This window comes from Bufo bufo, chromosome 3, assembly GCF_905171765.1.
Source record: "Bufo bufo chromosome 3, aBufBuf1.1, whole genome shotgun sequence".
NCBI lineage: Eukaryota > Metazoa > Chordata > Amphibia > Anura > Bufonidae > Bufo > Bufo bufo.
Window position 1 is genome coordinate 694,498,646 of NC_053391.1, and position 25,136 is coordinate 694,523,781.

Genomic DNA, 25,136 nt, shown 5'->3' on the forward strand with positions numbered 1-25,136 from the left:
GATTGTTTTACACTAGATGTGACTGGCTTTCTTTCTCTGCTTGCTGTCAGTGTATAGGAACATGCACGTTGGCACTTTCAGGGTGTGGTGACCTCCTGCCGCTAGACACACATACTATAGTTCAGGGCAGAACGGTGGTGCAAATTGTAGCACAGATCTACTCCAGCGCACAGCTGGCCTAGAGAATGCAGAAGAAGCTGGGAGATGTGACTGCAGCTCCGGATGTGACTGGAGTTTAGGGGCTGTTGTAGGTAATGCCCACTTACAGTTTACGCTCGCTCATGTTTCCTGACAGGTGGATCAGTTGGAGGCAGCAAAGAAAGAGCAGTCTGACCAGGTAACGGGTGTGAACAGCTCTCGGCTCCAGCTCCTAAAACGGTGATGGTGCATGCCGCTAACATAGCCACTCTGTGCCGTCTCTGGGCTCTCGCTCCGCAGCAGTTTTCCTTGCGAACTGTTTGCCCGCGGTGGCGTGAGGTGAATGTGCCGCTCCCATTCCTCACGCTCTTGTAGTTGAATAGATTCTGCTGTGGAGAGAGAAAAAAAATCTCACCCAGGTTAGAAAACTTCCATTTCTTTGGCATCTTTTGCTTCCAAACCGTGAATCGCCCCCCTGTGATTCCTTGTAATTCTATATTGGCAGGGGTCCTAGTAGATATGTGTATATATAGATATATATATACTGCCTGCCTGCCCGCCCGCCCAATGATTTCCTGCCCGTGTAATTCTGTTCCTGCGCAGCCACCGGCAAGCTTTGTGCTAGCCCCCCCCCCCCCCCCCTGTGACTGCGCAGAGTCTGGATCATCTCCCTCCTCCTCCCTCCCTCTTCTGGGTGATTACATGGGATGTAGAATCTTGCACGAACCTGCAAACAGTTTTCAATGAAGATGGCGGCATGGTCCCTGTGCGAGTGCTGGGGTGGAGGGGGGGGGGGGGGGGGGGTGCATGATCAAGCTACTAACCTCGCGCTGCAAAAATCTCATGGCTTTGACCCCCTTCTTGTGACGTTGTGCAGACGGTGTACTCCTGTCAGCATGGGATCCAGTGACGATACTGAGAACAGAGGAGCAGAGAGGTGATCAGTCCCATTATAATAGCAGGCGGATGGGTCGTCACCCCCTTCCCCCTTGGGGGTGTTCTCTCCTGGGCCGGGGTATCCACTGCTGGCATGAGTCCACCGTATTTGTCTCCTTTGCTCGAGTCTTGTCGCTGACTGTCTGCCCCCGTGCAGGTGCGTGAGCTGAACAAGCAGATCAACCAGCAGGAGAAGACCATCCGGAGCCAACAGCAGAAGCTGAAGGTACAAGCTGCGGCCATAACGGGGCCTCTCCACCATGATGCCTGTTTACACCCCTCACTGTCAATGCTTCTTTCTCTGCAGCAAGATGGCGAAACCCACGATGAGGTGGAGAAAACCCGGAAGAAGGTCTCCGAGCTGGAGGAGCAGCTTGAGAAGCAGGTTCAGGCGGTGGAGCACTACAAGACCCAGGTTTGCTTCTTCTACTCCTTCCTTGTTTATCTTTGTTGCACACAGTCTGAGGATGACGTCTTTCTCCTCAATGCTGGATCTGTGCAGACTACTTTTGGGGACACATGTTTCTCTGTATCGGCTGCTGGAAGAAATGTGGTGTCATATGGCTCCCATTCAAAGGAAAGCGCTGCCATGAGCTCCATGACCATGCAAATTTAACCCGAAGGGAGCAGCTCAGAGAGGAGGTCCTGACGTCAGGTTTATTGGGGCTTCCTAAGCCCCTCCGATCCAGACCCGCTAATTTACCCCCCTCCCTACTGCAGTGCTGATCCCATGTACCACATGTGGTGACTGCTGCAGCCAGTTGTTGGCCTGGTCAGTGTATGCGAAACCCAGTGATTTGCTGTAGCGGGTGCAGGCAGTATACGGGCAGCCAAAACATTACGTCACAGCTGCAGCCGGGCGGATGGAGGGGACGTGTGAATAGCCGCTGAGGAGGATTTTAGTGACACTTGCGGCTCCTGGAGGTCACTGAAAAGACAATAAATCATAGAATGAAGACCTGATCTCCTGAGTCACTACTTCTCTGCAGTCTTTGTCACTTCTCACCCACTTCTTCTGTCTCTCTTTTTTTCACCAGATGGATAAAGCGAAAGTTCACTACGATGCAAAGAAGCAGCAGAACCAGCAATTGAGCGACGAGCTGGCGAGCATGACCAGGGAGCAGGAGAAGCTGCGCAAGGAGAGCGGTGATCTGAAGGTGGAGTCTGAGCGGCTGCACAAGGAGCTGCAGCTGTCACTGCTCCAAACCAAGGAGGCTGAGGAGAACTGCAAGACCCTGAGCGGACAAGTACGGAGCCTGCAGGCGCAGGTGAGGGGGGGCTTCTGCGCTCTGGTAGCGGGTACCGTTCCCAGGCGCCTGTGTTGTAGGAGTCTCCTGCTCTGTCCCCTAGTGACCCATAGCTCTGTATACCCGAAGCAGGAGATGTTTAATCAAGGCTTCATTATTTCATTTATCTTGCTTGCAAAAGTATACACGCCCTTTTATTTGCTGGTTTTAATTCTTAGATTGGTGGCATGGTGCCCATTGTGAAGTCGAGCTTTATCTTGTCAGTTGGTGCCTCCGCCTGTGACATCTTTTCTGCCGTAGGTGGAGTATGCAGATCGCCAGCTGCGTGAGCTGGGGAAGTTCCAAGTTTCCACGGATGCCATGAAGAGCAGGGAAACCCTATGCCTGCCACGAGTCACCCGGAGCCGCGCAGACGTCAGCATCGACAGTCTGGACATGAGCGACGAGGAGGAGCACCCCATGAACTCCACCAGGTAACCAGCAGAGCCGATTGTGTAACTGCTGATGGATCGGCCCGCTTTAGAACGTGTCGTTATCCACCGCACTGTAGAGAACATCGGTGGAGATTTGTTGGAGCGAGTGCAAAGTAGAAGATAACACAACTTCATTGCATCATGGAACTTACTTTACTCTGACTCTTCTTTTATAGAAAGAATGGACGCTCCCATCAAGGAGCCTCAACATCCACCGCTAAGTCCGGCAGCCCAGAGCCCCAGTCCTCCAACCGCCTTCCCAGGAAGGTGGAGTCCCTGGAAAGCCTCTACTTCACCCCCATCCCCAACCGTGCACAATCCAAGCTGGACAGCAGCATCGGCTCCATCGGGGACCTGTCTCTGGACTCCACCAAGAAAACGCGTTCAGCTCGTAGAAGAACCACCCAGGTCATCAATATTACTATGACTAAGGTAAAAGGATGCGCGAGGCTGGGACTGTCACTCTTCACACACAGGGGTGTTCCCACCTATGGGACCCCTACCAATTGAGAAGGTCTTGTCACTCAGTGGGAGATTGCATGGCCTCCTCTACATTCAATACATGACAACTTTGTCAGTTGGGGGGTCCCAAATCTGGGAATTGCATTTGAGACGTTTCAGTGATGGTAATAGCTCTTTAACCCCTTGATGCCGGGTGCTGGATTTGTACATCACTACTTTTCCTAAGTGAACCGGAACGGGGTTTGGGCTGTGATTGACAGCCAGGCTCCTGCAGTAATGGCCACAGTTGGTGATAACTTAGATCCCAACTGTTTAACCCCGAAGCACCACCCCCGGTGCTGATGGCATTGTGCAACCCAGTAAAGACCCCCAGCGTTGTTTAGACAATAAAGAGGTTTTCCGAGATTTTGATACTGAGGACCTATCCTTGGGATAGGTCAATCAGTATCTTGTCAGTAGGGGTCCGACCCCTGCCGATCAGTTGTTTGAGAAGACACCGGCACTCCTGTGATCGCCGCGGCCTTCCGGCAGCTTACCGAGCACAGCACCGTACATTGTATATTGAAGTGAATGAGAGGATGGGTCATCGGTAATCATGGAAAAGCCCTTTAAGGCAGGGAAGACATATGGCTAGAAAAACCCCTAAATGTTAGGACTGCCTGGTCTGGCATGGCTAGGGGAACAAGGCTTCCGTTAGGTAATTAGTCCAGTGAGAATGATGGTGGTGGTAGTGCTTACCTATAGAGCCTACAGTTAGAGTACTGGTGAGTAGCATTATGTGCAGCATCTCTCCTGCTGAGATTTCACCATGTCTTGCGTTTTTCTTTACCGCACAGAGAAGCCAGGAGGAAGTGGAGCCAGAGCCGGAAAGCGCCAACACCTCCTTCTACAGCCTGCGCTCAGCGCCCTCGCACCAGAATCTACAGCAGCCAAATAAAAGCCGACGTGGAGGAAAACCCCAGTCGGCCGTCTCCGCTCCAGCCCTCACCAGCCTCCCCTCTCTGGAGTCGCTGGTGAAAACCGAGCACACGTCGTCCGATGACAGCCTGAACAACTCTGTCCTGATGAGTCTGCCCGGCTATCGGCCCACCACCCGCAGCTCTGCCCGCCTCTCCCAGACAGGAGGTGAGTGCCTGCTGCTCAGCGCCATGCTAATGCGCACACTGAGACTATATTGGACTTAAAGGGGTTGTCCCAAGATTCAGACTAATCCCTGTCCACAGAAGTACGTATGAAGGGGGCAGTGGTTAAACATGAGAGTACGGTAACATGCCGCTCCATTATACAGGGGACATGGGACCCCTGTTCTCATGATTGGTTGTGCACAGCGATTGGACCCCCACTGAACAGGCACCATGTTGGTAGGAGATGGGTTTAACCACCTCCGGACCGCTGTACGCACAGACGCGTCCTGGAGGTGGTTGATTCATTCCTCCTGGACGCGCCGGCGCGTCCTCTCGCGAGACGCAAGATTTCCTGTGAACGCGCGCACACAGGCGCGCGCGCTCACAGGAACGGAAGGTAAGAGAGTAGATCTCCAGCCTGCCAGCGGCGATCGTTCGCTGGCAGGCTGGAGATGTGTTTTTTTTAACCCCTAACAGGTATATTAGACGCTGTTTTGATAACAGCGTCTAATATACCTGCTACCTGGTCCTCTGGTGGTCCCCTTTGTTTGGATCGACCACCAGAGGACACAGGTAGCTCAGTAAAGTAGCACCAAGCACCACTACACTACACTACACCCCCCCCCCCCCCCCCCTCCGTCACTTATTAACCCCTTATTAGCCCCTGATCACCCCATATAGACTCCCTGATCACCCCCCTGTCATTGATTACACCCCTGTCATTGATCAACCCCCTGTAAAGCTCCATTCAGACGTCCGCATGATTTTTACGGATCCACTGATAGATGGATCGGATCCGCAAAACGCATCCGGACGTCTGAATGAAGCCTTACAGGGGGCATGATCAATGACTGTGGTGATCACCCCATATAGACTCCCTGATCACTCCCCTGTAAAGCTCCATTCAGATGTCCGCATGATTTTTACGGATGCACTGATAGATGGATCGGATCCGCAAAACGCATCCGGACGTCTGAATGAAGCCTTACAGGGGCGTGATCAATGACTGTGGTGATCACCCCATATAGACTCCCTGATCACCCCCGCTGTCATTGATCACCCCCGCTGTCATTGATCACCCCCGCTGTCATTGATCACCCCCGCTGTCATTGATCACCCCCCCCTGTCATTGATCACCCCCCCCCCCTGTCATTGATCACCCCCCCCCGTCATTTATCACCCCCCCCCGTCATTGATCACCCCCCCCCCTGTCATTGATCACCCCCCCCTGTCATTGATCACCCCCCCCTGTCATTGATCACCCCCCCCTGTCATTGATCACCCCCCCCTGTCATTGATCACCCCCCCCTGTCATTGATCACCCCCCCCCTGTCATTGATCACCCCCCCCCTGTCATTGATCACCCCCCCCCTGTCATTGATCACCCCCCCCTGTCATTGATCACCCCCCCCCTGTCATTGATCACCCCCCCCTGTCATTGATCACCCCCCCCCCTGTCATTGATCACCCCCCCCCTGTCATTGATCACCCCCCCCCCTGTCATTGATCACCCCCCCCCCTGTCATTGATCACCCCCCCCTGTCATTGATCACCCCCCCCTGTCATTGATCACCCCCCCCCTGTCATTGATCCCCCCCCCCCTGTCATTGATCACCCCCCCCCTGTCATTGATCACCCCCCCCCTGTCATTGATCACCCCCCCCTGTCATTGATCACCCCCCCCCTGTCATTGATCACCCCCCCTGTCATTGATCACCCCCCCCCCCTGTCATTGATCACCCCCCCCCCTGTCATTGATCACCCCCCCCCCCCCTGTCATTGATCACCCCCCCCCCCCCTGTCATTGATCACCCCCCTGTCATTGATCACCCCTCTGTAAGGCTCCATTCAGACATTTTTTTGGCCCAAGTTAGCGGAATTATTATTTTTTTTTCTTACAAAGTCTCATATTCCACTAACTTGTGTCAAAAAATAAAATCTCACATGAACTCACCATACCCCTCACGGAAACCAAATGCGTAAAATTTTTTAGACATTTATATTCCAGACTTCTTCTCACGCTTTAGGGCCCCTAGAATGCCAGGGCAGTATAAATACCCCACATGTGACCCCATTTCGGAAAGAAGACACCCCCAGGTATTCCGTGAGGGGCATATTGAGTCCATGAAAGAGTGAAATTTGTCCCAAGTTAGCGGAACGGGAGACTTTGTGAGAAAAAAATTAAAAATATCAATTTCTGCTAACTTGTGCCAAAAAAAAAAAAATTCTATGAACTCGCCATGCCCCTCATTGAATACCTTGGGGTGTCTTCTTTCCAAAATGGGGTCACATGTGGGGTATTTATACTGCCCTGGCATTCTAGGGGCCCCAAAGCGTGAGAGGAAGTCTGGTATCCAAATGTCTAAAAATGCCCTCCTAAAATGAATTTGGGCACCTTTGCGCATCTAGGCTGCAAAAAAGTGTCACACATCTGGTATCGCCGTACTCAGGAGAAGTTGGGGAATGTGTTTTGGGGTGTCTTTTTACATATACCCATGCTGGGTGAGAGAAATATCTTGGTCAAATGCCAACTTTGTATAAAAAAATGGGAAAAGTTGTCTTTTGCCAAGATATTTCTCTCACCCAGCATGGGTATATGTAAAATGACACCCCAAAACACATTCCCCAACTTCTCCTGAATACGGCGATACCACATGTGTGACACTTTTTTGCAGCCTAGGTGGGCAAAGGGGCCCATATTCCAAAGAGCACCTTTAGGATTTCACAGGTCATTTACCTACTTACCACACATTAGGGCCCCTGGAAAATGCCAGGGCAGTATAACTACCCCACAAGTGACCCCATTTTGGAAAGAAGACACCCCAAGGTATTCCGTGAGGGGCATGGCGAGTTCCTAGAATTTTTTATTTTTTGTCACAAGTTAGTGGAAAATGCTGATTTTTTTTTTTTTTCATACAAAGTCTCATATTCAACTAACTTGTGACAAAAAATAAAAACTTCCATGAACTCACTATGCCCATCAGCGAATACCTTGGGGTCTCTTCTTTCCAAAATGGGGTCTCTTGTGGGGTAGTTATACTGCCCTGGCATTCTAGGGGCCCAAATGTGTGGTAAGGAGTTTGAAATCAAATTCTGTAAAAAATGACCTGTGAAATCCGAAAGGTGCTCTTTGGAATATGGGCCCCTTTGCCCACCTAGGCTGCAAAAAAGTGTCACACATCTGGTATCTCCGTACTCAGGAGAAGTTGGGGAATGTGTTTTGGGGTGTCATTTTACATATACCCATGCTGGGTGAGAGAAATATCTTGGCAAAAGACAACTTTTCCCATTTTTTTTTTATACAAAGTTGGCATTTGACCAAGATATTTATCTCACCCAGCATGGGTATATGTAAAATGACACCCCAAAACACATTCCTCAACTTCTCCTGAATACGGAGATACCAGATGTGTGACACTTTTTTGCAGCCTAGGTGGGCAAAGGGGCCCATATTCCAAAGAGCACCTTTCGGATTTCACAGGTCATTTTTTACAGAATTTGATTTCAAACTCCTTACCACACATTTGGGCCCCTAGAATGCCAGGGCAGTATAACCACCCCACAAGTGACCCCATTTTGGAAAGAAGAGACCCCAAGGTATTTCGTGATGGGCATAGTGAGTTCATAGAAGTTTTTATTTTTTGTCACAAGTTAGTGGAATATGAGACTTTGTAAGAAAAAAAAAAAAAAAAAAATCATTTTCCGCTAACTTGTGACAAAAAATAAAAAGTTCTATGAACTCACTATGCCCATCAGCGAATACCTTAGGGTGTGTACTTTCCGAAATGGGGTCATTTGTGGGGTGTTTGTACTGTCTGGGCATTGTAGAACCTCAGGAAACATGACAGGTGCTCAGAAAGTCAGAGCTGCTTCAAAAAGCGGAAATTCACATTTTTGTACCATAGTTTGTAAACGCTATAACTTTTACCCAATTTACCTTTTTTTTTTTACCCAAACATTTTTTTTTTATCAAAGACATGTAGAACAATAAATTTAGAGCAAAATTTATATATGGATGTCGTTTTTTTTGCAAAATTTTACAACTGAAAGTGAAAAATGTCATTTTTTTGCAAAAAAATCGTTAAATTTCGATTAATAACAAAAAAAGTAAAAATGTCAGCAGCAATGAAATACCACCAAATGAAAGCTCTATTAGTGAGAAGAAAAGGAGGTAAAATTCATTTGGGTGGTAAGTTGCATGACCGAGCAATAAACGGTGAAAGTAGTGTAGGTCAGAAGTGTAAAAAGTGGCCTGGTCATTAAGGGTGTTTAAGCACTGGGGGCTGAGGTGGTTAAACAGGTCCTTTCACCGCTCCTGACATGTCTGTTTTAATAGCTCCATGCATTCCTCATGTAATAAACATTCTGGAGCATCTGTTCTTATGTCTATGTTGTGCTATTCCTCTATTATTCCTGCTAGAAGGTATGAATGAATTGTCTGCAGTAAGGGTACAGAGGGGAGGTAACAATGGCAGCGCTGACTCCATAGAGGGAGTCTGTGCAGGTACACCCCCCGACTGGTTACCCCCCTCTGTACCCTTACTGCAGACTGCTGGCAATTCATTCATAACTTCTAATGGAAATAATAAAGGAACGGCACAACACAGAGACATAAGAATAGAGGCTATAAAATGATTACACGGGGAATGCATGAAGCTATTAAGACGCGTGTCTGGAGAGGTGACAGGTCCTCCTAAGTCTTGTGGCAACCCTTTAACCCCTTCATGTTGCCAACACATCTGTTTAATGGCAGTGCTCTAGCATTAAACATCAGTGTCAGCCAGATCGCGCTGACGGGACCAGCTCCTGGGCACAAAACAGGATAAAATCATAATCTGCAATGAGACCTGAATGCAGGGGGCTTCCTTCCTGTGTTAGGGTCATTCCCATGGAATCCTCTGATGGCTCATTGACGTGATCAGTCTGATGGGACGAGGAGCATGCTGAGAAGTCATGACCGGGGTCCTTCTCACTGCGAATAGGGATCTACTGTCCACTAGCTATTATATCACTGTGATCTGCATACGGAAAAGTGCTGGGGAGCGCAGGTCATGTTATCCCTGCGTCGTCCTCACCCAAAAAAAGTAAAAATGACAAAATAAATAAAGTATGTGAAATACATAAAAAAAGATTCATCCTCCCAACACCACCTACTCTAGCATGGACCCGTCTTTACACGGATGATGCATACAAGAACGCCTCCAGTCACAGAATGTCACGTTGGCGCCCCGTGGTTACTCCTGTCACTAGTTTGCTTTTTCCCTTTCTAGCACCATCAACATTTGCTGTTCCATAACAATGTACCTAGTGGCATCATTACTCACAGGAGAGCGCAGGGATCGCTTTCTGATCCCGCTGGTTACACTGATAAACTACAAAACGAGAAAATGAAGAAAGTTTTTAGATTTTTTTTTTCTGTTTCCCATTTTCCGCCGAGTAAAATGTCAGTAGTGAAAAGAGGCTGCATCAGTCTCGGTACCAGGTGAAAACCAAGTCTCTGCCCCCAAAGTAGAACGTAATTCCTAGCGAGAAGAACCTAGCGGGGACCAGGAGTGTTTGTAAGGATCTGTGTGCGCCCCCTTGTGGTTGGTGACGAGTATAAACCTGTTTGAGACACAGTAATAGAGAGGAGGGCTCTTATACGTATGGGAGTTACTACAGCTGCTGATGTTACAGTTTACTGTGTATCTTCAGGTCGGAACAGCTTCTATCTGAGCACGTGCCAGGATGAGCCCGACCCACAGGAAGACTGGACCAGGATCGCAGAACTGCAGCAGCGCAATCGGGCCTGTCCCCCCCACCTCAAGACCTGCTACCCCGTGGAGTCTAGGGTATGTCTGTTCTGTGTATTGGCCTCTGGGGTAAAGTGGGGGCTGAGGTTGGAGAATCAAGGATCAGTAATCTGTGTCTGTCCCACAGCCGTCTGTCCTGGCCTCGACCATAACTGATGAAGAGGTGAAGACCGGAGACCCCAAGGAGACAATGCGACGAGCCACACTGCTGCCCTCACAGATCCAGGAGTCCATGGGCAGCACACGGAGGATGACCCTGGGGTCCAGTGGAGGGGAGCACTCGTGGGGAGGAAGCGGGATCACTACGAGGCAGCAGATGAAGCGGGTGTCCGAGGAAACTCACTATGGACCCGACACCCCAGAGGTGAGGTGTGGGGGAGGGGAATGTTCTAGTTTTACACTTCTTTATACTTATATCTAACAAGGATTCTATGTTCTGTCCCTTCACAGTCGAAGAAATCAGCAAGCTGCTTTCCACGACCAAACACCCCAAAAGACAAGCCGGAGTCCCGGCGATTGTCTGTCGCAGACCGTAAAGCCAATATCAGCCAGCAAGTAAGAGACGGCAAACGCTGGACATGAGGCTGGATTCAGACTTCTATGTCCCAGCCATGTTGTATGTCCATATCGGGGCTCATTGACGTCCATGTTGAGCTTTCTGTTCTAATCTGTCAGAAATGATTGTCAGTTCTGTTGAACATCAGTTATTTTTGATGGGAAGCTCAATCCAGATGTGACCTATACCTTAGTGTCGCTGACTGCCCGTTAAACCCATGGTGGGTAGCGGATGCCACACGCTTGGTGCATGGGTCTCCTGGTAATAGGTACCCTTTAGCTCTGGTGCTATACAGGAAGATCACAGTGATCCTTCCACATTCCCCGTTTCCCCATGGTTGGTTTACATTGCTCTGATGTAGCTTTCTTCTCTCTTCCATTAGTCAAATACCAGCCGTCGGCAGACCATGGCCTTCAGCATTCTCAATACCCCCAAGAAGCTGGGGAGCAGTTTGCTTAAAAGAGGTCTAAATAAAAAGTCCACCCCCAAGTCTACCCCCCAGGGACGTGGAAGCACCAGCAGATCCCCCAACCTCGGCATCCGCAAGTCCCCCAGCAGGAAGTCCCCACGGGCCGCAGCAAAGTCTCCAAAGACTAACAAGGTGAGTACTAGTGATATGTGAGAGGGTCGGGGGTGGGGGGCTCCTCATGACAACCAGTGCTGACGCCTGCTCTTACTCCCAGGATTGCAGTTAACATCTTAAAAGCCATTGTCAATGGTGACCGCAGCGTCTAAGTGGTTAGAGACCACCGGTGGTTAGTGCCGGTCTGTGGTATCCCGACTCTACTGTAAAAGGGAACTTTCTCGTGCTTTTTTCCATTGGGGGACACAGACCATGGGGTATAGCTTGAGGTATTAGTAGGAGGGACACTATGCAAATGAAAGAGCTCCTCCTCCTCGGGCTATACCCCCCGACTCCACCAGGAGGAACTCAGTCTTTGCTTAGTGTCTGGTGAAGGAGGTTGACACTCTCTGATTCTACTCCTTTTTGTTATTTTTATTCTAGATGGGGACACAGGTCGGCATGGCGCCTTCCTGGTCCCCCATGGAGTGCCCGCCGCCGTCTTTGGGACGTTGCCTGGCTGCCTCCATTTCCCCCCAAGAAGATAAGTGGAACCGGGCTCGACCTGTTAGCTCCGGCATCCCACCAGCTCCTGGGTCACCTGCTGCTGCCCTCCTCCCAGAGCACTGCACTCCTGGAGTCAGACGTCTGAAGAGGTGAGCCCTGCTGGTCCTGAACGGAGGGAGAAGACTGCAGGAGCAGATAAGTATAACTGCAATCGCTCTGCTTCCCCTCCCCTCCCCTCCCTGTCTTATGTCTATGGGCCGCCTGGGTGAACTGAGGATCTTCTCTGTCCGGGGTTTCTGGGGCATGGAGGCACTATACTGGCCAATCTCCCTGCTGGGACTCTCTGCTCCCCCTTTATGAGGCATGACTTTTCCCTGACGGCGCCTGCTAACCTTGGACAGAACAAGGGCTGCAACTGCAGGCAGGCGTGCTTCCTTCTTAACCCCCGCTTTGCTGTGTTCAGCACGGGGACATGTTTTCAGAATCACAGGGAGTGGAGCGCGCGATTTTTTCGCGCTTCTATGATGCGGCCGGGGGGCGGAGCCTAGCGCGGCCGGGGGGCGGAGCCTAGCGCGGCCGGGGGCGGAGCCTAGCGCTTCGCTCCGGCATCTTCCTCCGTCTGCTACAAAGGTTCCCACGCTCCTATCCGCTCCCCTGCTTCTCTCTGAACAGCAGGTATCTCAGTGATACCCTATTCAATCTGCTTCTCTGAACAGCTGTCTAGCTGTGTGTGTGTGTATAAATGCCTTGCTTCTGATGTGAACGATCTCTAGTTCGATTCCCAGAAGACACTTGTAAGGTTTCTTTTCTCTAACTGCAGCTGTAAATTCTTGCATAGTTGTTATCATGCCTAAGCCAAGTCACCTTCTCAGGCTCCAATGGGGTCCTGTTAGACCACTGGTGTTTGTGCCTCCTGCCCTGGCCCTGGACAGGATCTCCTTCCTGCCCAACCCAGCTCCTAAGGCAAGCTGGTATCTCAGTGATAAGGCTGTTGCCCCAGTCCAGGCTTTCTGAGTTCAAACCACTTTCAGCCTTTTAAAAAAAAAAAAAAAAAAAAAAGTGGGAAAAATGTTTATTTCTGTCCCAGCAGAGCTGGCGGTACCCGCTTGGGCATCTGCCAGGTCCTGCGCGGCCGCTGATTTGGCCTGAGTCGCCAAGGCAGCCATGTCCTTTTTGGACCGTATGGCAGTTGCCAATCCAGTGGCCCCTACCACTCCGTCTCCCCGCAGTGGTTCCCGCTGAGGTCGCCTGACTAATGAGAGGCAGCGTGAGCGGTAGCATCCATCTTGGATGACTCCGTTTTTCCCCCCCCCTCGTCTAGAGGTGTGTTCAGACGACTCTCTCCCCCCTAAGGAGCGCAGGTCTGAAGGGGGATTGTCCGGCTCGGACGAGGTCATGGGCGGGTCCCTCCGCCTAAGCTCCCCACGTTTGGCGGACTTGGTAGCGGCTGTCCGTGATACCTGTAATCTCCAAGGGGATTCTCCTCTACGCGGGAGTTCCCCCCTTTTTTTGTTTTCTGTCCAAGAAGCCATAGGTTGCCGCATTTTTTCCTATCCATGAGGAATTTCCGCGGTCATACCCAGAACCTGGGACAGGATCCTCCTTTTACGACTGAGCAGTGTGGAGGGCTGGTCTTCTCCCCTAGGGTGGATCCCCCAGTGTCCAGGATCACGGCCTTCCCTGTCCTTACCGGCTCCTCTCTGCAGGACGTTCGGGACAGGCGCCTCGATTCTCTCTCAAGAGCCATTTATCTCTGGCGAAAGGCACGTTAGGTCAGTGTTCTCCCTAAGTGTGGTTGCAGCGCCACCACCTGAACCTGGCGGAACATGAGGCATCTACTGACACACCGGATTTGGTTCCCCAGGTGTCTGTCTTCCAAATTCCTTTGCGAGGCTTCCATGGACATTGATTCCCTCTTTAACCCGCATTGCAGCCCTCTCGGTCATTCTGCACAGAGAGGTTGGGTTGATAGTGTGGGACGCTGACGCTTCTCAAAGTGTCCCCTTACTAACCTCCCTTTTGAGGGTTCCAGGTTTTTTAGGGCTCAGCTGGACGAGTTCTTCTCTACCGCTATCTGGGGGCAAGAACTCTTACATTCCACACCTACGTCCTAACGTCCTTTTCGAACCGGGTCCTCCGGTTCCAGTACCAGTCCTTTCGCTGCCCCACCGCTGGGGGGCTACAGGACTCCCGCAGGAACCTCCCCCCTTCAAGCCCCAGCCGTCATGGTGTCCAAGGACGCAGTCGACCTCGCTGCTACTTCCACAGGTTTGGAGGGCTCATGTTCAGGAACGCCTGGGCTCTAAGAATTGTAACGTCGGGTTACAAGATAGTTTACATCCACCGTTCCGGGGGATCCGTTCCACCTCGGATCTCTGGATGGCAGTTTCTTCCCTTCTGGACCAGGGGTATTATTACCCCGGTTTCTCCAGAGGAACAGGGCACGGGTTTCTTTTCAGACCTGTTCATCGTTCCAAGGAAGGAGGGGTCGGTGCGTCCGACCCTGGATCCGAAGCTGCTCAAAAAAAAATTTTCCTCCGGATAAGGAGGTTTCAATTGGTATCCCTCCGCTCCGTTATTGTTTCTCTTCTTCGGGGTAATTCCTCGCGTCCGTAGACTTCCAGGACGCCTGTCCGCATGGCCCGATCACAGAATCTCACAACGATTCCTGCGCTTGCCATGGGTGGCTGACTCTATGTATTTTTGTCGCCCTCCCTTTCGGGTTAGCGACTGCCCCTAGGGTCTGTACCATGATCCTAGCGCCTTTGATGGCTCTTCTTCGCACCAAGGACATTTCTTGGCGTCCGGATCACTGTTCAAATGAAACAGCTCGGATGGTTGATCGACTTCTACGATCCTTCTTCTCCCGTCCCTGAAGCTCTCCTTCAGGGGATATTTTTGGATGCCTTGACCGAGAGATTTTTTTCTTTCAGACTACTAGGTCTTCTGGATCCAAATAGCGGTGTCGCACCTTCTGCGCTCCCTGTGTCTCTCCTTTCGGGGGTACCTGCGGGTCCTCGGTCTTGTGGTGGCCTCTTCCGAAGCCGTACCATATGTCCAGTTTTTTCTCACACTCTGTCGCCGCGACAGGAAATCTTTCCCTCTGGGACGAGACCTCTCGTGGTCTGTACGCTTACATCTGCAGGTGGCGCGTTCTGTTTTTTTTCTACAGGTCCAGGAAGCTCTTTTTTAGTGGGCTCCCTATGAACCTGACGGCGGGAAGATCGTTACTCCCGTTCTTTTCCTGGACCACTGATGCCTGCCTCTGGCTGGGGCGGCGTTCTCCGGTCCCACTCGATTCTGGGGGTTTGGTCGGCGACGGAATCGTTTTCCCTATCAACATCCTTGAGCTGAGAGTGAATTACTTCAGCCATCAAGGTGGGACCGCAGCCGGACAGTGATGCGGGAAGTATATAAAAAAAAAATAAATAAATAAATAAAAATAAATTAAATAAATAAAATTCTGCTGTGGGCAGAGTCACACGTTCCGGTGTGGCCAGCAGTATTCCTTCCGGGAATAGGCATCTGGGCTGCGGACTTTCTAAGTCAAAACAAGGTGAAGCCAGGCGAGGGTCTCTGCATCCGGGTGTCTGCGATGACGTGCGTGGCGGGTGGTGCCGTCCGGATGTGGATCTGATGTCGTCATAGGTTCAACAACAAGCTCCCAGGTCTCCGGCTCGCGCCCGAGGTCCGAAGGCGTATGGGGTGGACGCGCTGGTGTCTCCGTGGCAAGTCTTCAGCCTCCTCTATGTCTTCCTTCCGCTTCTCTTCTGTCGAGGGGTCTACGCAAGATTGCGGTGGATGGGATTCCGACCGTCCTCATCACCCCAGATTGGCCTAACCGCGCATGGTTCTCGGATGCTGGCGGATGCCCCATGGCTTCTTCCCGACAGGGAGGTTCTACTGTCTCGGGGTCCTCTCTTCCTCCGGAATCTACGGTCTCTTCGTTTAACGGCGTGGCTGTTGAAACCGCCATCCTGAAGAAGAGGGGATTCTCTGATTCGGTGGTTAGAATCATGATCAGGGGAAGCCGGCTTCCTTCCGGATTACTATCGTACCTTGTAGGCCTTCATGACTTTTTGTGAGAACTCGGGGTTCCCTCCCCTTCGCTTTTCCATCCCGATGGTGCTGTCTTTTCTTCAGTCCGGACTTGAGATGGGACTGTCGCTGAGTTCCCTGAAAGGTCAGGTTTCGGCGCTGCCGTCCTTTTTCAAGGGTCCCTTGTTCTTATGGGTCCTGTGAAGGTTTTTTCTTCAGAGGGTGGCACATTCGGTTCCCGTATGTTCCACTTTTGCCTCCTTGAGATCTCAATTTGGTCCTGCGTGCTCTGCAGACGGCCCCCTTTGAACCTCTGAGAGAGGTCTCCCTGACCTTTCTTACCTGGAGAGTGGTCTTCCTTGTGGCCACATCTCCCATCAGACGGGTGTCTGAGCTGGCCGCTCTTTCCCGCCAGGAGCCCCTTTCTAGTTTTTCTCCAGGATACGGTTGTGTTCCGTCCGGTTCCCTCCTTTTTTGCCCGAGGTGGTCTCTTCTTTCCACCTTTAGCAAGGATCTTGTCCTGCCCTCATTTTGCCCTTCTCCGGCAAACTCCAGGGAACGCGCTCTACACTCCCTGGCTGTCGTCCGGGCCTTGGAAGTGTATCTCACGGCTACGGCTTACGTCCGCAGTTCTGATTCCTCCTTGTGGTTCCTGAGGGACCTCGTAGGGGCCTGGCGGCCTCCAAGGTCACTGTGGCGCGATGGATCCGCTCTGCTGTTGTCACGCTCGTGTTAGGGTTCCCCCGGCACGAAATGCCGCTCCCGCCACTAGGGTGGTGAAGGTTTCCTGGGCAAGGCGCAATCGTGCCTCTGCGTCTAAGCTGCGTAAGGCGGCCACCTGGTCGTCCTTACTTTCCTTTACGAAGTTTTATCAGCTGCATCCCTGATGCTGTCTTTGACCGCAGGGTTTTACAGGCTGTGGTTCCTGTTTGACCGTTTGGACGTTCCTCCTGGCGGTGCTGAGATTTTTTTTTCCCACCCCATGGACTGCTTTAGGACGTCCCATGGTCTGTGTCCCCCAATGGAAAAAAGCACGAGAAAAGGAGATTTTTGTGAAACTCACCTGTAAAATCTTTTTCTCGTCTTTTCCATTGGGGGACACAGCTCCCACCCATTCTGTCTGTTGCAGGAGGGGTCTTCAATTCAGTTTTTGCTTATGGTTGGACCTTATGGCTTGGTCCGATGGTTTCCATAATTTTTTATTGCTCCTTCTCCTACTGCTTGTGCAAAGCCTGAGTTCCTCCTGGTGGAGTCGGGGGGTATAGCCCGAGGAGGAGGAGCTCTTTCATTTGCATAGTGTCCCTCCTACTAATACCTCAAGCTATACCCCATGGTCTGTGTCCCCCAATGGAAAAGACGAGAAAAAGATTTTACAGGTGAGTTTCACAAAAATCTCCTTTTTTTTTTTTTTTTTTTGTCCTGTGCTGTGAACATTGTAAGAAATATAAAAAAGCTTAAGGTAAAGTTGCTGGTTCAAGTTCATTTTTATTGCCTGAGCATAAGCTAATAAAACACTAATAAAAAGTCCTCAATAAGTAGTTTCTACCCCAAATTGGGACCTATGAAAGCTACAGCTGGTCCCACACAATGCAAGCGCTGCAGGCCGCTCCATACACTGGGGGACAAAAATGTTCTGGGTCTTTCAATGTGGTGACACGTGCAAATTATTATAATTTTTTTTAATAGTTTTATTATGCAAAAGTAGAAAAACCCTAAAAAAAAAAAAACCTGAACAAATGTTGTAGTAACCTGCAATATAAAGTGTGAATTCAAAAGATTTGAGAATGAATAAGCTTTACGCAAGTGATTATATATGATAACACAAACAAATCGCATACAGAATAATAAAAAGTAAATATCGCTAAACTAAATATGCAATGTGTGGAGGCCCTCCGGTTGTCATGTCGTAGCACATGGACGACACCCCAGGGTGTACAAGAAATAGGGCAAATCAATACTCACATCCTATCTAGAATGAAGTCTTCAATGGCGTGCCCTGAGTGAATGTGTCACAAAGTGTAAACCTGTTAACCCCTCCTCCAGTGTGCAGCAGGCATGTCTGAGATCACTCAGGAATGTGGTCTTATCAGCACAATGGGGGGTGGCTACTAGATTACAAGGCAAATCATTACACAGAATGGGACAGAACCAATCAGTACTTACAATATACCCTTACAATACATAGTTACCATGTCTCGTAGGGCTTGTTGCGGATCCGCAAAACACAGATGCCGCCCGTGTACCTTCCACAATTTACGGAACGGACGGCCCTTTATAGAAATGCCTATGGTCTGCAAAACGGACAAGATTAGGACCAGACTCATAATTTTTGCGGGGCCACGGAATGGAGCAATGGATGCGGACAATACACGGAGTGCTGTCCACATCTTTTTCAGCCCCATTGAAGTGAATGGGTCCGCACCTGACCCGCAAAAAATGCGGCTCGAATGTGGAACCAAAGCATGGTCGTGAATGAGCCCTTACAGTGCAGGGTGTACGTCGTATAAACAAAAACCCAGAAAACAATGGCGGAATCTTTTTTTTTTTTTTTTTTTTTTTTTTTTTTTTTTTTTTTTTACATGCTCACCCTAGATTTGCTTTTTTATTAAAAATTAAATCAAAAAGTCACCCACTCAAACATGGTATCAATAAAAACCACAGATAGCCCCGCAGGAAATGAGCCTTCGCCCAGTTCTGTAGACATAACTATGGAGGTCAGCATATGGTGATGAGAAGAATTATTTTACAAAGTTTTTGTTTTTTTAAGTTTTAAATCGCCAGAATAAACTATATAAATGTGGTATCGCTGTAATCGTACTGACCCGGGGAATGAAGGGGACGGGTCCGTTTTATCTCATAGGGGACGCATTTTTATTTTCTGCATTCCACCACACCATTTGGAATTTTTTATTTTTTTTTCCAGCTTCCCACAACATTGTATGCAATATAAAATAATGTCGGCAGAAAGTACAACACATCACACATAAAAAAATTTAAAAAACGCTACAATGTGGCTATGTGAACTGAAAAATATAAAAATCAGGGAGTGAAAAACAGAAAATCCTTTTGGAAAGGATTAGAAAAAATACATCTCAGCGCTATGGGGGCTCCTTTTGCTGTACGTGTTGACGGAACATTACAAGTTGTGGCTTTTAAAAAGCTGAAATGAAAAATAAAATCTGCAGCTCCTGGTTTAAGGGACTGCACCTTGTTCTTATCTTGTCTGTTGGGTACAACGTTCTGCTCGGATTCATTTCTTAATGCATTTGTTTTACTGATACCGAGCACCAAATCCCCTGCGTAATCATAGGCCCTAGGCTGTCAATTTATTTATTTTTTTACTTCTGAAATGAAAAATAAGTGATCTGATTGACCCCAGTGGCGTCCAGCAGACCCCATTAAAGGGAATGTCTTCTCATATCTCATTTTCTCATATGCAGCAGGAGATGCTAGCAGAATGCTGGGGTGTATAGGGAGAGGCATTACTAGTAGACAGAGGGAGGCGCTCATGCCGCTCTACAGAGCACTAGTGAGACCTCATCTGGAGTATTGTGCTCAGTACTGGAGACCATATCTCCAGAAGGATATTGATACTTTGGAGAGAGTTCAGAGAAGAGCTACTAAACTAGTACATGGATTGCAGGATAAAACTTACCAGGAAAGATTAAAGGACCTTAACATGTAGAGCTTGGAAGAAAGACGAGACAGAGGGGATATGATAGAAACTTTTAAATACATAAAGGGAATCAACTCGGTAAAGGAGGAGAGAATATTTAAAAGAAGAAAAACTACCACAAGAGGACACAGTTTTAAATTAGAGGGGCAAAGGTTTAAAAGTAATATCAGGAAGTATTACTTTACTGAGAGAGTAGTGGATGCATGGAATAGCCTTCCTGCAGAAGTGGTAGCTGCAAATACAGTGAAGGAGGTTAAAGAGGACCTTTCACTAGTTTAAAAACTAACTATATCAGTGGGCAGAGCGGCGCCCAGGGGTCCCCCCACACTTACTAGTATGTCTGGGCGCCGCTCCATTCGCCAGGTATAGGCTCCGGTGTCTGCAGCTCCCTCTTTTGTACTGGGCAGAGTTTTTGTTTTAGGGTTGTCCCTTGCTGCAGCGCTGGCCAATCGTAGCGCACAGCTCATAGCCTGGGAGTCCCAGGCTGCAGCAAGGGACAACCCTAATACAAAAACTCTGCCCAGTACAAAAGAGGGAGCTGCAGACACCAGAGCCTATACCGGGCGAACGGAGCGGCGCCCAGACATACTAGTAACTGCAGGGGGACCCCTGGGCGCCGCTCTGCCCACTGATATAGTTAGTTTTTAAACTAGTGAAAGGTCATCTTTAACCACCTCAGCCCCCAGAGCTTAAACCCCCTTAATGACCAGACCACTTTTTACACTTCTGACCTACACTACTTTCACCGTTTATTGCTCGGTCATGCAACTTACCACCCAAATGAATTTTACCTCCTTTTCTTCTCACTAATAGAGCTTCATTTGGTGGTATTTCATTGCTGCTGACATTTTTACTTTTTTGTTATTAATCGAAATTTAACGATTTTTTTTTGCAAAAAAATGACATTTTTCACTTTCAGTTGTAAAATTTTGCAAAAAAAAAACGACATCCATATATAAATTTTGCTCTAAATTTATTGTTCTACATGTCTTTGATAAAAAAAAAATGTTTGGGTAAAAAAAAAAATGGTTTGGGTAAAAGTTATAGCGTTTACAAACTATGGTACAAAAATGTGAATTTCCGCTTTTTGAAGCAGCTCTGACTTTCTGAGCACCTGTCATGTTTCCTGAGGTTCTACAATGCCCAGACAGTACAAACACCCCACAAATGACCCCATTTCGGAAAGTAGACACCCTAAGGTATTCGCTGATGGGCATAGTGAGTTCATAGAACTTTTTATTTTTTGTCACAAGTTAGCGGAAAATGATGATTTTTTATTTTTTTTATTTTCTTACAAAGTCTCATATTCCACTAACTTGTGACAAAAAATAAAAAATTCTAGGAACTCACTATGCCCATCAGTGAATACCTTGGGGTGTCTTCTTTCCAAAATGGGGTCACTTGTGGGGTAGTTATACTGCCCTGGCATTCTAGGGGCCCAAATGTGTGGTAAGGAGTTTGAAATCAAATTCTGTAAAAAATGACCTGTGAAATCCGAAAGGTGCTCTTTGGAATATGGGCCCCTTTGCCCACCTAGGCTGCAAAAAAGTGTCACACATCTGGTATCTCCGTATTCAGGAGAAGTTGGGGAATGTGTTTTGGGGTGTCATTTTACATATACCCATGCTGGGTGAGATAAATATCTTGGCAAAAGACAACTTTTCCCATTTTTTTATACAAAGTTGGCATTTGACCAAGATATTTATCTCACCCAGCATGGAAGTTTTTATTTTTTGTCAAAGTTAGTGGAATATGAGACTTTGTAAGAAAAAAAAAAAAAAAAAAAACATCATTTTCCACTAACTTGTGACAAAAAATAAAAAATTCTAGGAACTCGCCATGCCCCTCACGGAATACCTTGGGGTGTCTTCTTTCCAAAATGGGGTCACTTGTGGGGTAGTTATACTGCCCTGGCATTTTCCAGGGGCCCTAATGTGTGGTAAGTAGGTAAATGACCTGTGAAATCCGAAAGGTGCTCTTTGGAATGTGGGCCCCTTTGCCCACCTAGGCTGCAAAAAAGTGTCACACATCTGGTATCTCTGTATTCAGGAGAAGTTGAGGAATGTGTTTTGGGGTGTCTTTTTACATATACCCATGCTGGGTGAGATAAATATCTTGGTCAAATGCCAACTTTGTATAAAAAAAAGGGAAAAGTTGTCTTTTGCCAAGATATTTCTCTCACCCAGCATGGGTATATGTAAAATGACACCCCAAAACACATTCCCTAACTTCTCCTGAGTACGGAGATACCAGATGTGTGACACTTTTTTGCAGCCTAGGTGGGCAAAGGGGCCCATATTCCAAAGAGCACCTTTCGGATTTCACTGGTCATTTTTTACAGAATTTGATTTCAAACTCCTTACCACACATTTGGGCCCCTAGAATACCAGGGCAGTATAACTACCCCACAAGTGACCCCATTTTGGAAAGAAGACACCCCAAGGTATTCGCTGATGGGCATGGCGAGTTCATAGAAGTTTTTATTTTTTGTCACAAGTTAGTGGAATATGAGACTTTGTAAGGAAAAAAATAAAATAAAAAAAAATCATCATTTTCCACTAACTTGTGATAAAAAATTCTAGGAACTCGCCATGCCCCTCACGGAATACCTTGGGGTGTCTTCTTTTCAAAATGGGGTCACTTGTGGGGTAGTTATACTGCCCTGGCATTCTAGGGGCCCTAATGTGTGGTAAGTAGGTAAATGACCTGTGAAATCCTAAAGGTGCTCTTTGGAATATGGGCCCCTTTGCCCACCTAGGCTGCAAAAAAGTGTCACACATGTGGTATCGCCGTATTCAGGAGAAGTTGGGCAATGTGTTTTGGGGTGTCATTTTACATATACCCATGCTGGGTGAGAGAAATATCTTGGCAAAAGACAACTTTTCCCATTTTTTTTTTTTATACAAAGTTGGCATTTGACCAAGATATTTCTCTCACCCAGCATGGGTATATGTAAAATGACACCCCAAAACACATTCCCCAACTTCTCCTGAGAACGGCGATACCACATGTGTGACACTTTTTTGCAGCCTAGATGCGCAAAGGTGCCCAAATTCCTTTTAGGAGGGCATTTTTAGACATTTGGATACCAGACTTCTTCTCACGCTTTGGCGCCCCTAGAATGCCAGGGCAGTATAAATACCCCACATGTGACCCCATTTTGGAAAGAGACACCCCAAGGTATTCAATGAGGGGCATGGCGAGTTCATAGAAATTTTTTTTTTTTGGCACAAGTTAGCGGAAATTGATATTTTTAATTTTTTTCTCACAAAGTCTCCCTTTCCGCTAACTTGGGACAAAAATTTCAATCTTTCATGGACTCAATATGCCCCTCACGGAATACCTGGGGGTGTCTTCTTTCCGAAATGGGGTCACATGTGGGGTATTTATACTGCCCTGGCATTCTAGGGGCCCTAAAGCGTGAGAAGAAGTCTGGAATATAAATGTCTAAAAAATTTTACGCATTTGGATTCCGTGAGGGGTATGGTGAGTTCATGTGAGATTTTATTTTTTGACACCCAAGTTAGTGGAATATGAGACTTTGTAAGAAAAAAATAAATAAAAATTCCGCTAACTTGGGCCAAAAAAATGTCTGAATGGAGCCTTACAGGGGGGGGGGTGATCAATGACAGGGGGGTGATCAGGGAGTCTATATGGGGTGATCACCACAGTCATTGATCACGCCCGTGTAAGGCTTCATTCAGACGTCCGTATGTGTTTTGCGGATCCGATCCATGTATCCGTGGATCCGTAAAAATCATACGGACATCTGAATGCAGCATGACAGGGGTGGGTGATCAATGACAGGGGGGGGTGATCACCGAGTCTATATGGGGTGATCACCCCCCCTGGAAGGCTCCAGGGAGACGCCTGTATGCGTTTTGCGGATCCGATCCATCTATCAGTGGATCCGTAAAAATCATGCGGACATCTGAATGGAGCCTTACAGGGGGGTGATCAATGACAGGGGGGTGATCAGAGAGTCAATATGGGGTGATCACCCCCCTGTCATTGATCACCCCCCTGTCATTGATCACCCCCCTGTAAGGCTCCATTCAGACGTCCGTATGTGTTTTGCGGATCCGATCCATGTATCCGTGGATCCGTAAAAATCATACGGACATCTGAATGCAGCATGACGGGGGGGTGATCAATGACAGGGGGGTGATCAGGGAGTCTATATGGGGTGATCAGGGGCTAATAAGGGGTTAATAAGTGACAGGGGGGGGTGTAGTGTAGTGGTGCTTGGTGCTACTTATTACAGAGCTGCCTGTGTCCTCTGGTGGTCGATCCAAACAAAGGGGACCACCAGAGGACCAGGTAGCAGGTATATTAGACGCTGTTATCAAAACAGCGTCTAATATACCTGTTAGGGGTTAAAAAAAAACACATCTCCAGCCTGCCAGCGAACGATCGCCGCTGGCAGACCAGAGATCCACTCGTTTACCTTCCGATCCTGTGAGCTCGCGTTCACAGGAAATCTCGCGTCTCGCGAGATGACGCGTATATGCGTGACTCTGCGCAGCGCTGCCACCTCCGGAACGCGATCCTGCGTTAGGCGGTCCGGAGGTGGTTAAAGGGTTTCTATCACTTCGTATGACAAAATTAGCTGTCAGACACTAGCGATCCGCTAGTGTCTGCTCTGGCCAACCATCCTAATATAAGAGCTTTTTGGGCAGCCGTTTTGCTAAAAAAAATAACTTTTATAAATATGCTAATGAGCCTCTAGGTGCTATGTGGGCGTCATTAGCACCTAGAGGCTCCGTCTACCTTCATACACAGCCACCGCCCAGCGCGTCCCTCCAGCCCGCCCATCTCCTGATGAATGCGATCCTCCGTGTGACGCAGTGGACGAATTCTCGCGCATGCGCCGTGCGCGGCTGTATTCGGCGCATGCGCAGTGAATGTCTGACCGCTTCCCTGCTCAGACATCTCCACTGCGCCTGCGCCGACGACGTCATAGTGCTCCGAGGAACAGGCGCAGTGGAGATGTCTGAGCAGGGAAGCGGTCAGACATTCACTGCGCATGCGCCGAATACAGCCGCGCACGGCGCATGCGCGAGAATTCGTCCGCTGCGTCACACGGAGGATCGCATTCAGCAGGAGTTGGGCGGGCTGGAGGGACGCGCTGGGCGGTGGCTGTGTATGAAGGTAGACGGAGCCTCTAGGTGCTAATGACGCCCACATAGCACCTAGAGGCTCATTAGCATATTTATAAAAGTTATTTTTTTAGCAAAACGGCTGCCCCAAAAGCAGTTATATTGGGATGGTTGGCCAGAGCAGACACTAGCGGATCGCTAGTGTCTGAGAGCTAATTATGGCATACGAAGTGATAGAAACCCTTTAAGCATGCATGGGATAGGCATAAGGCCATCCTTCATATAAGATAGGGCCGGGGGCTATCCATAGTATTCAGTATATTGGGCAGACTAGATGGGCCGAATGGTTCTTATCTGCCGACACATTCTATGTTTCTATTTGTATTACAAAAAAATAAAATACTAAAGTTGTGCAGTTTTCGCACCAAGCACAAGGCCTAACATATACCAAGAGGTCCTGATCTTGGAGAGCTGCTGCACCGTCCGTTGAAACAATGCACAGGACAGAATCTTCTGTGGGGAGGTC

The 25,136-nt window shown here is 48.8% G+C and overlaps 2 protein-coding genes across 4 annotated transcripts in view; one reads left to right on the forward strand and one right to left on the reverse strand.

Moving 5' to 3' along the window:
• The window catches only part of LOC120996590 (transmembrane O-methyltransferase homolog), a 372,830-nt gene that overhangs the window by 132,820 nt on the left and 214,874 nt on the right, over positions 1 to 25,136 (reverse strand). The gene's annotated exons all lie outside the window — the stretch shown is intronic.
• The window catches only part of NUMA1 (nuclear mitotic apparatus protein 1), a 64,046-nt gene that overhangs the window by 35,158 nt on the left and 3,752 nt on the right, over positions 1 to 25,136 (forward strand). For all 3 annotated transcript variants that reach the window (XM_040426575.1, XM_040426577.1, XM_040426576.1), the window contains exons 15-25: positions 296 to 337; positions 1,232 to 1,300; positions 1,382 to 1,489; positions 2,112 to 2,342; positions 2,622 to 2,794; positions 2,971 to 3,226; positions 4,093 to 4,381; positions 10,075 to 10,211; positions 10,300 to 10,536; positions 10,623 to 10,727; positions 11,111 to 11,329. In XM_040426575.1, coding sequence (XP_040282509.1) covers positions 296 to 337; positions 1,232 to 1,300; positions 1,382 to 1,489; positions 2,112 to 2,342; positions 2,622 to 2,794; positions 2,971 to 3,226; positions 4,093 to 4,381; positions 10,075 to 10,211; positions 10,300 to 10,536; positions 10,623 to 10,727; positions 11,111 to 11,329 — 1,866 coding nt within the window. The remainder of the gene's footprint in view (positions 1 to 295; positions 338 to 1,231; positions 1,301 to 1,381; positions 1,490 to 2,111; positions 2,343 to 2,621; positions 2,795 to 2,970; positions 3,227 to 4,092; positions 4,382 to 10,074; positions 10,212 to 10,299; positions 10,537 to 10,622; positions 10,728 to 11,110; positions 11,330 to 25,136) is intronic.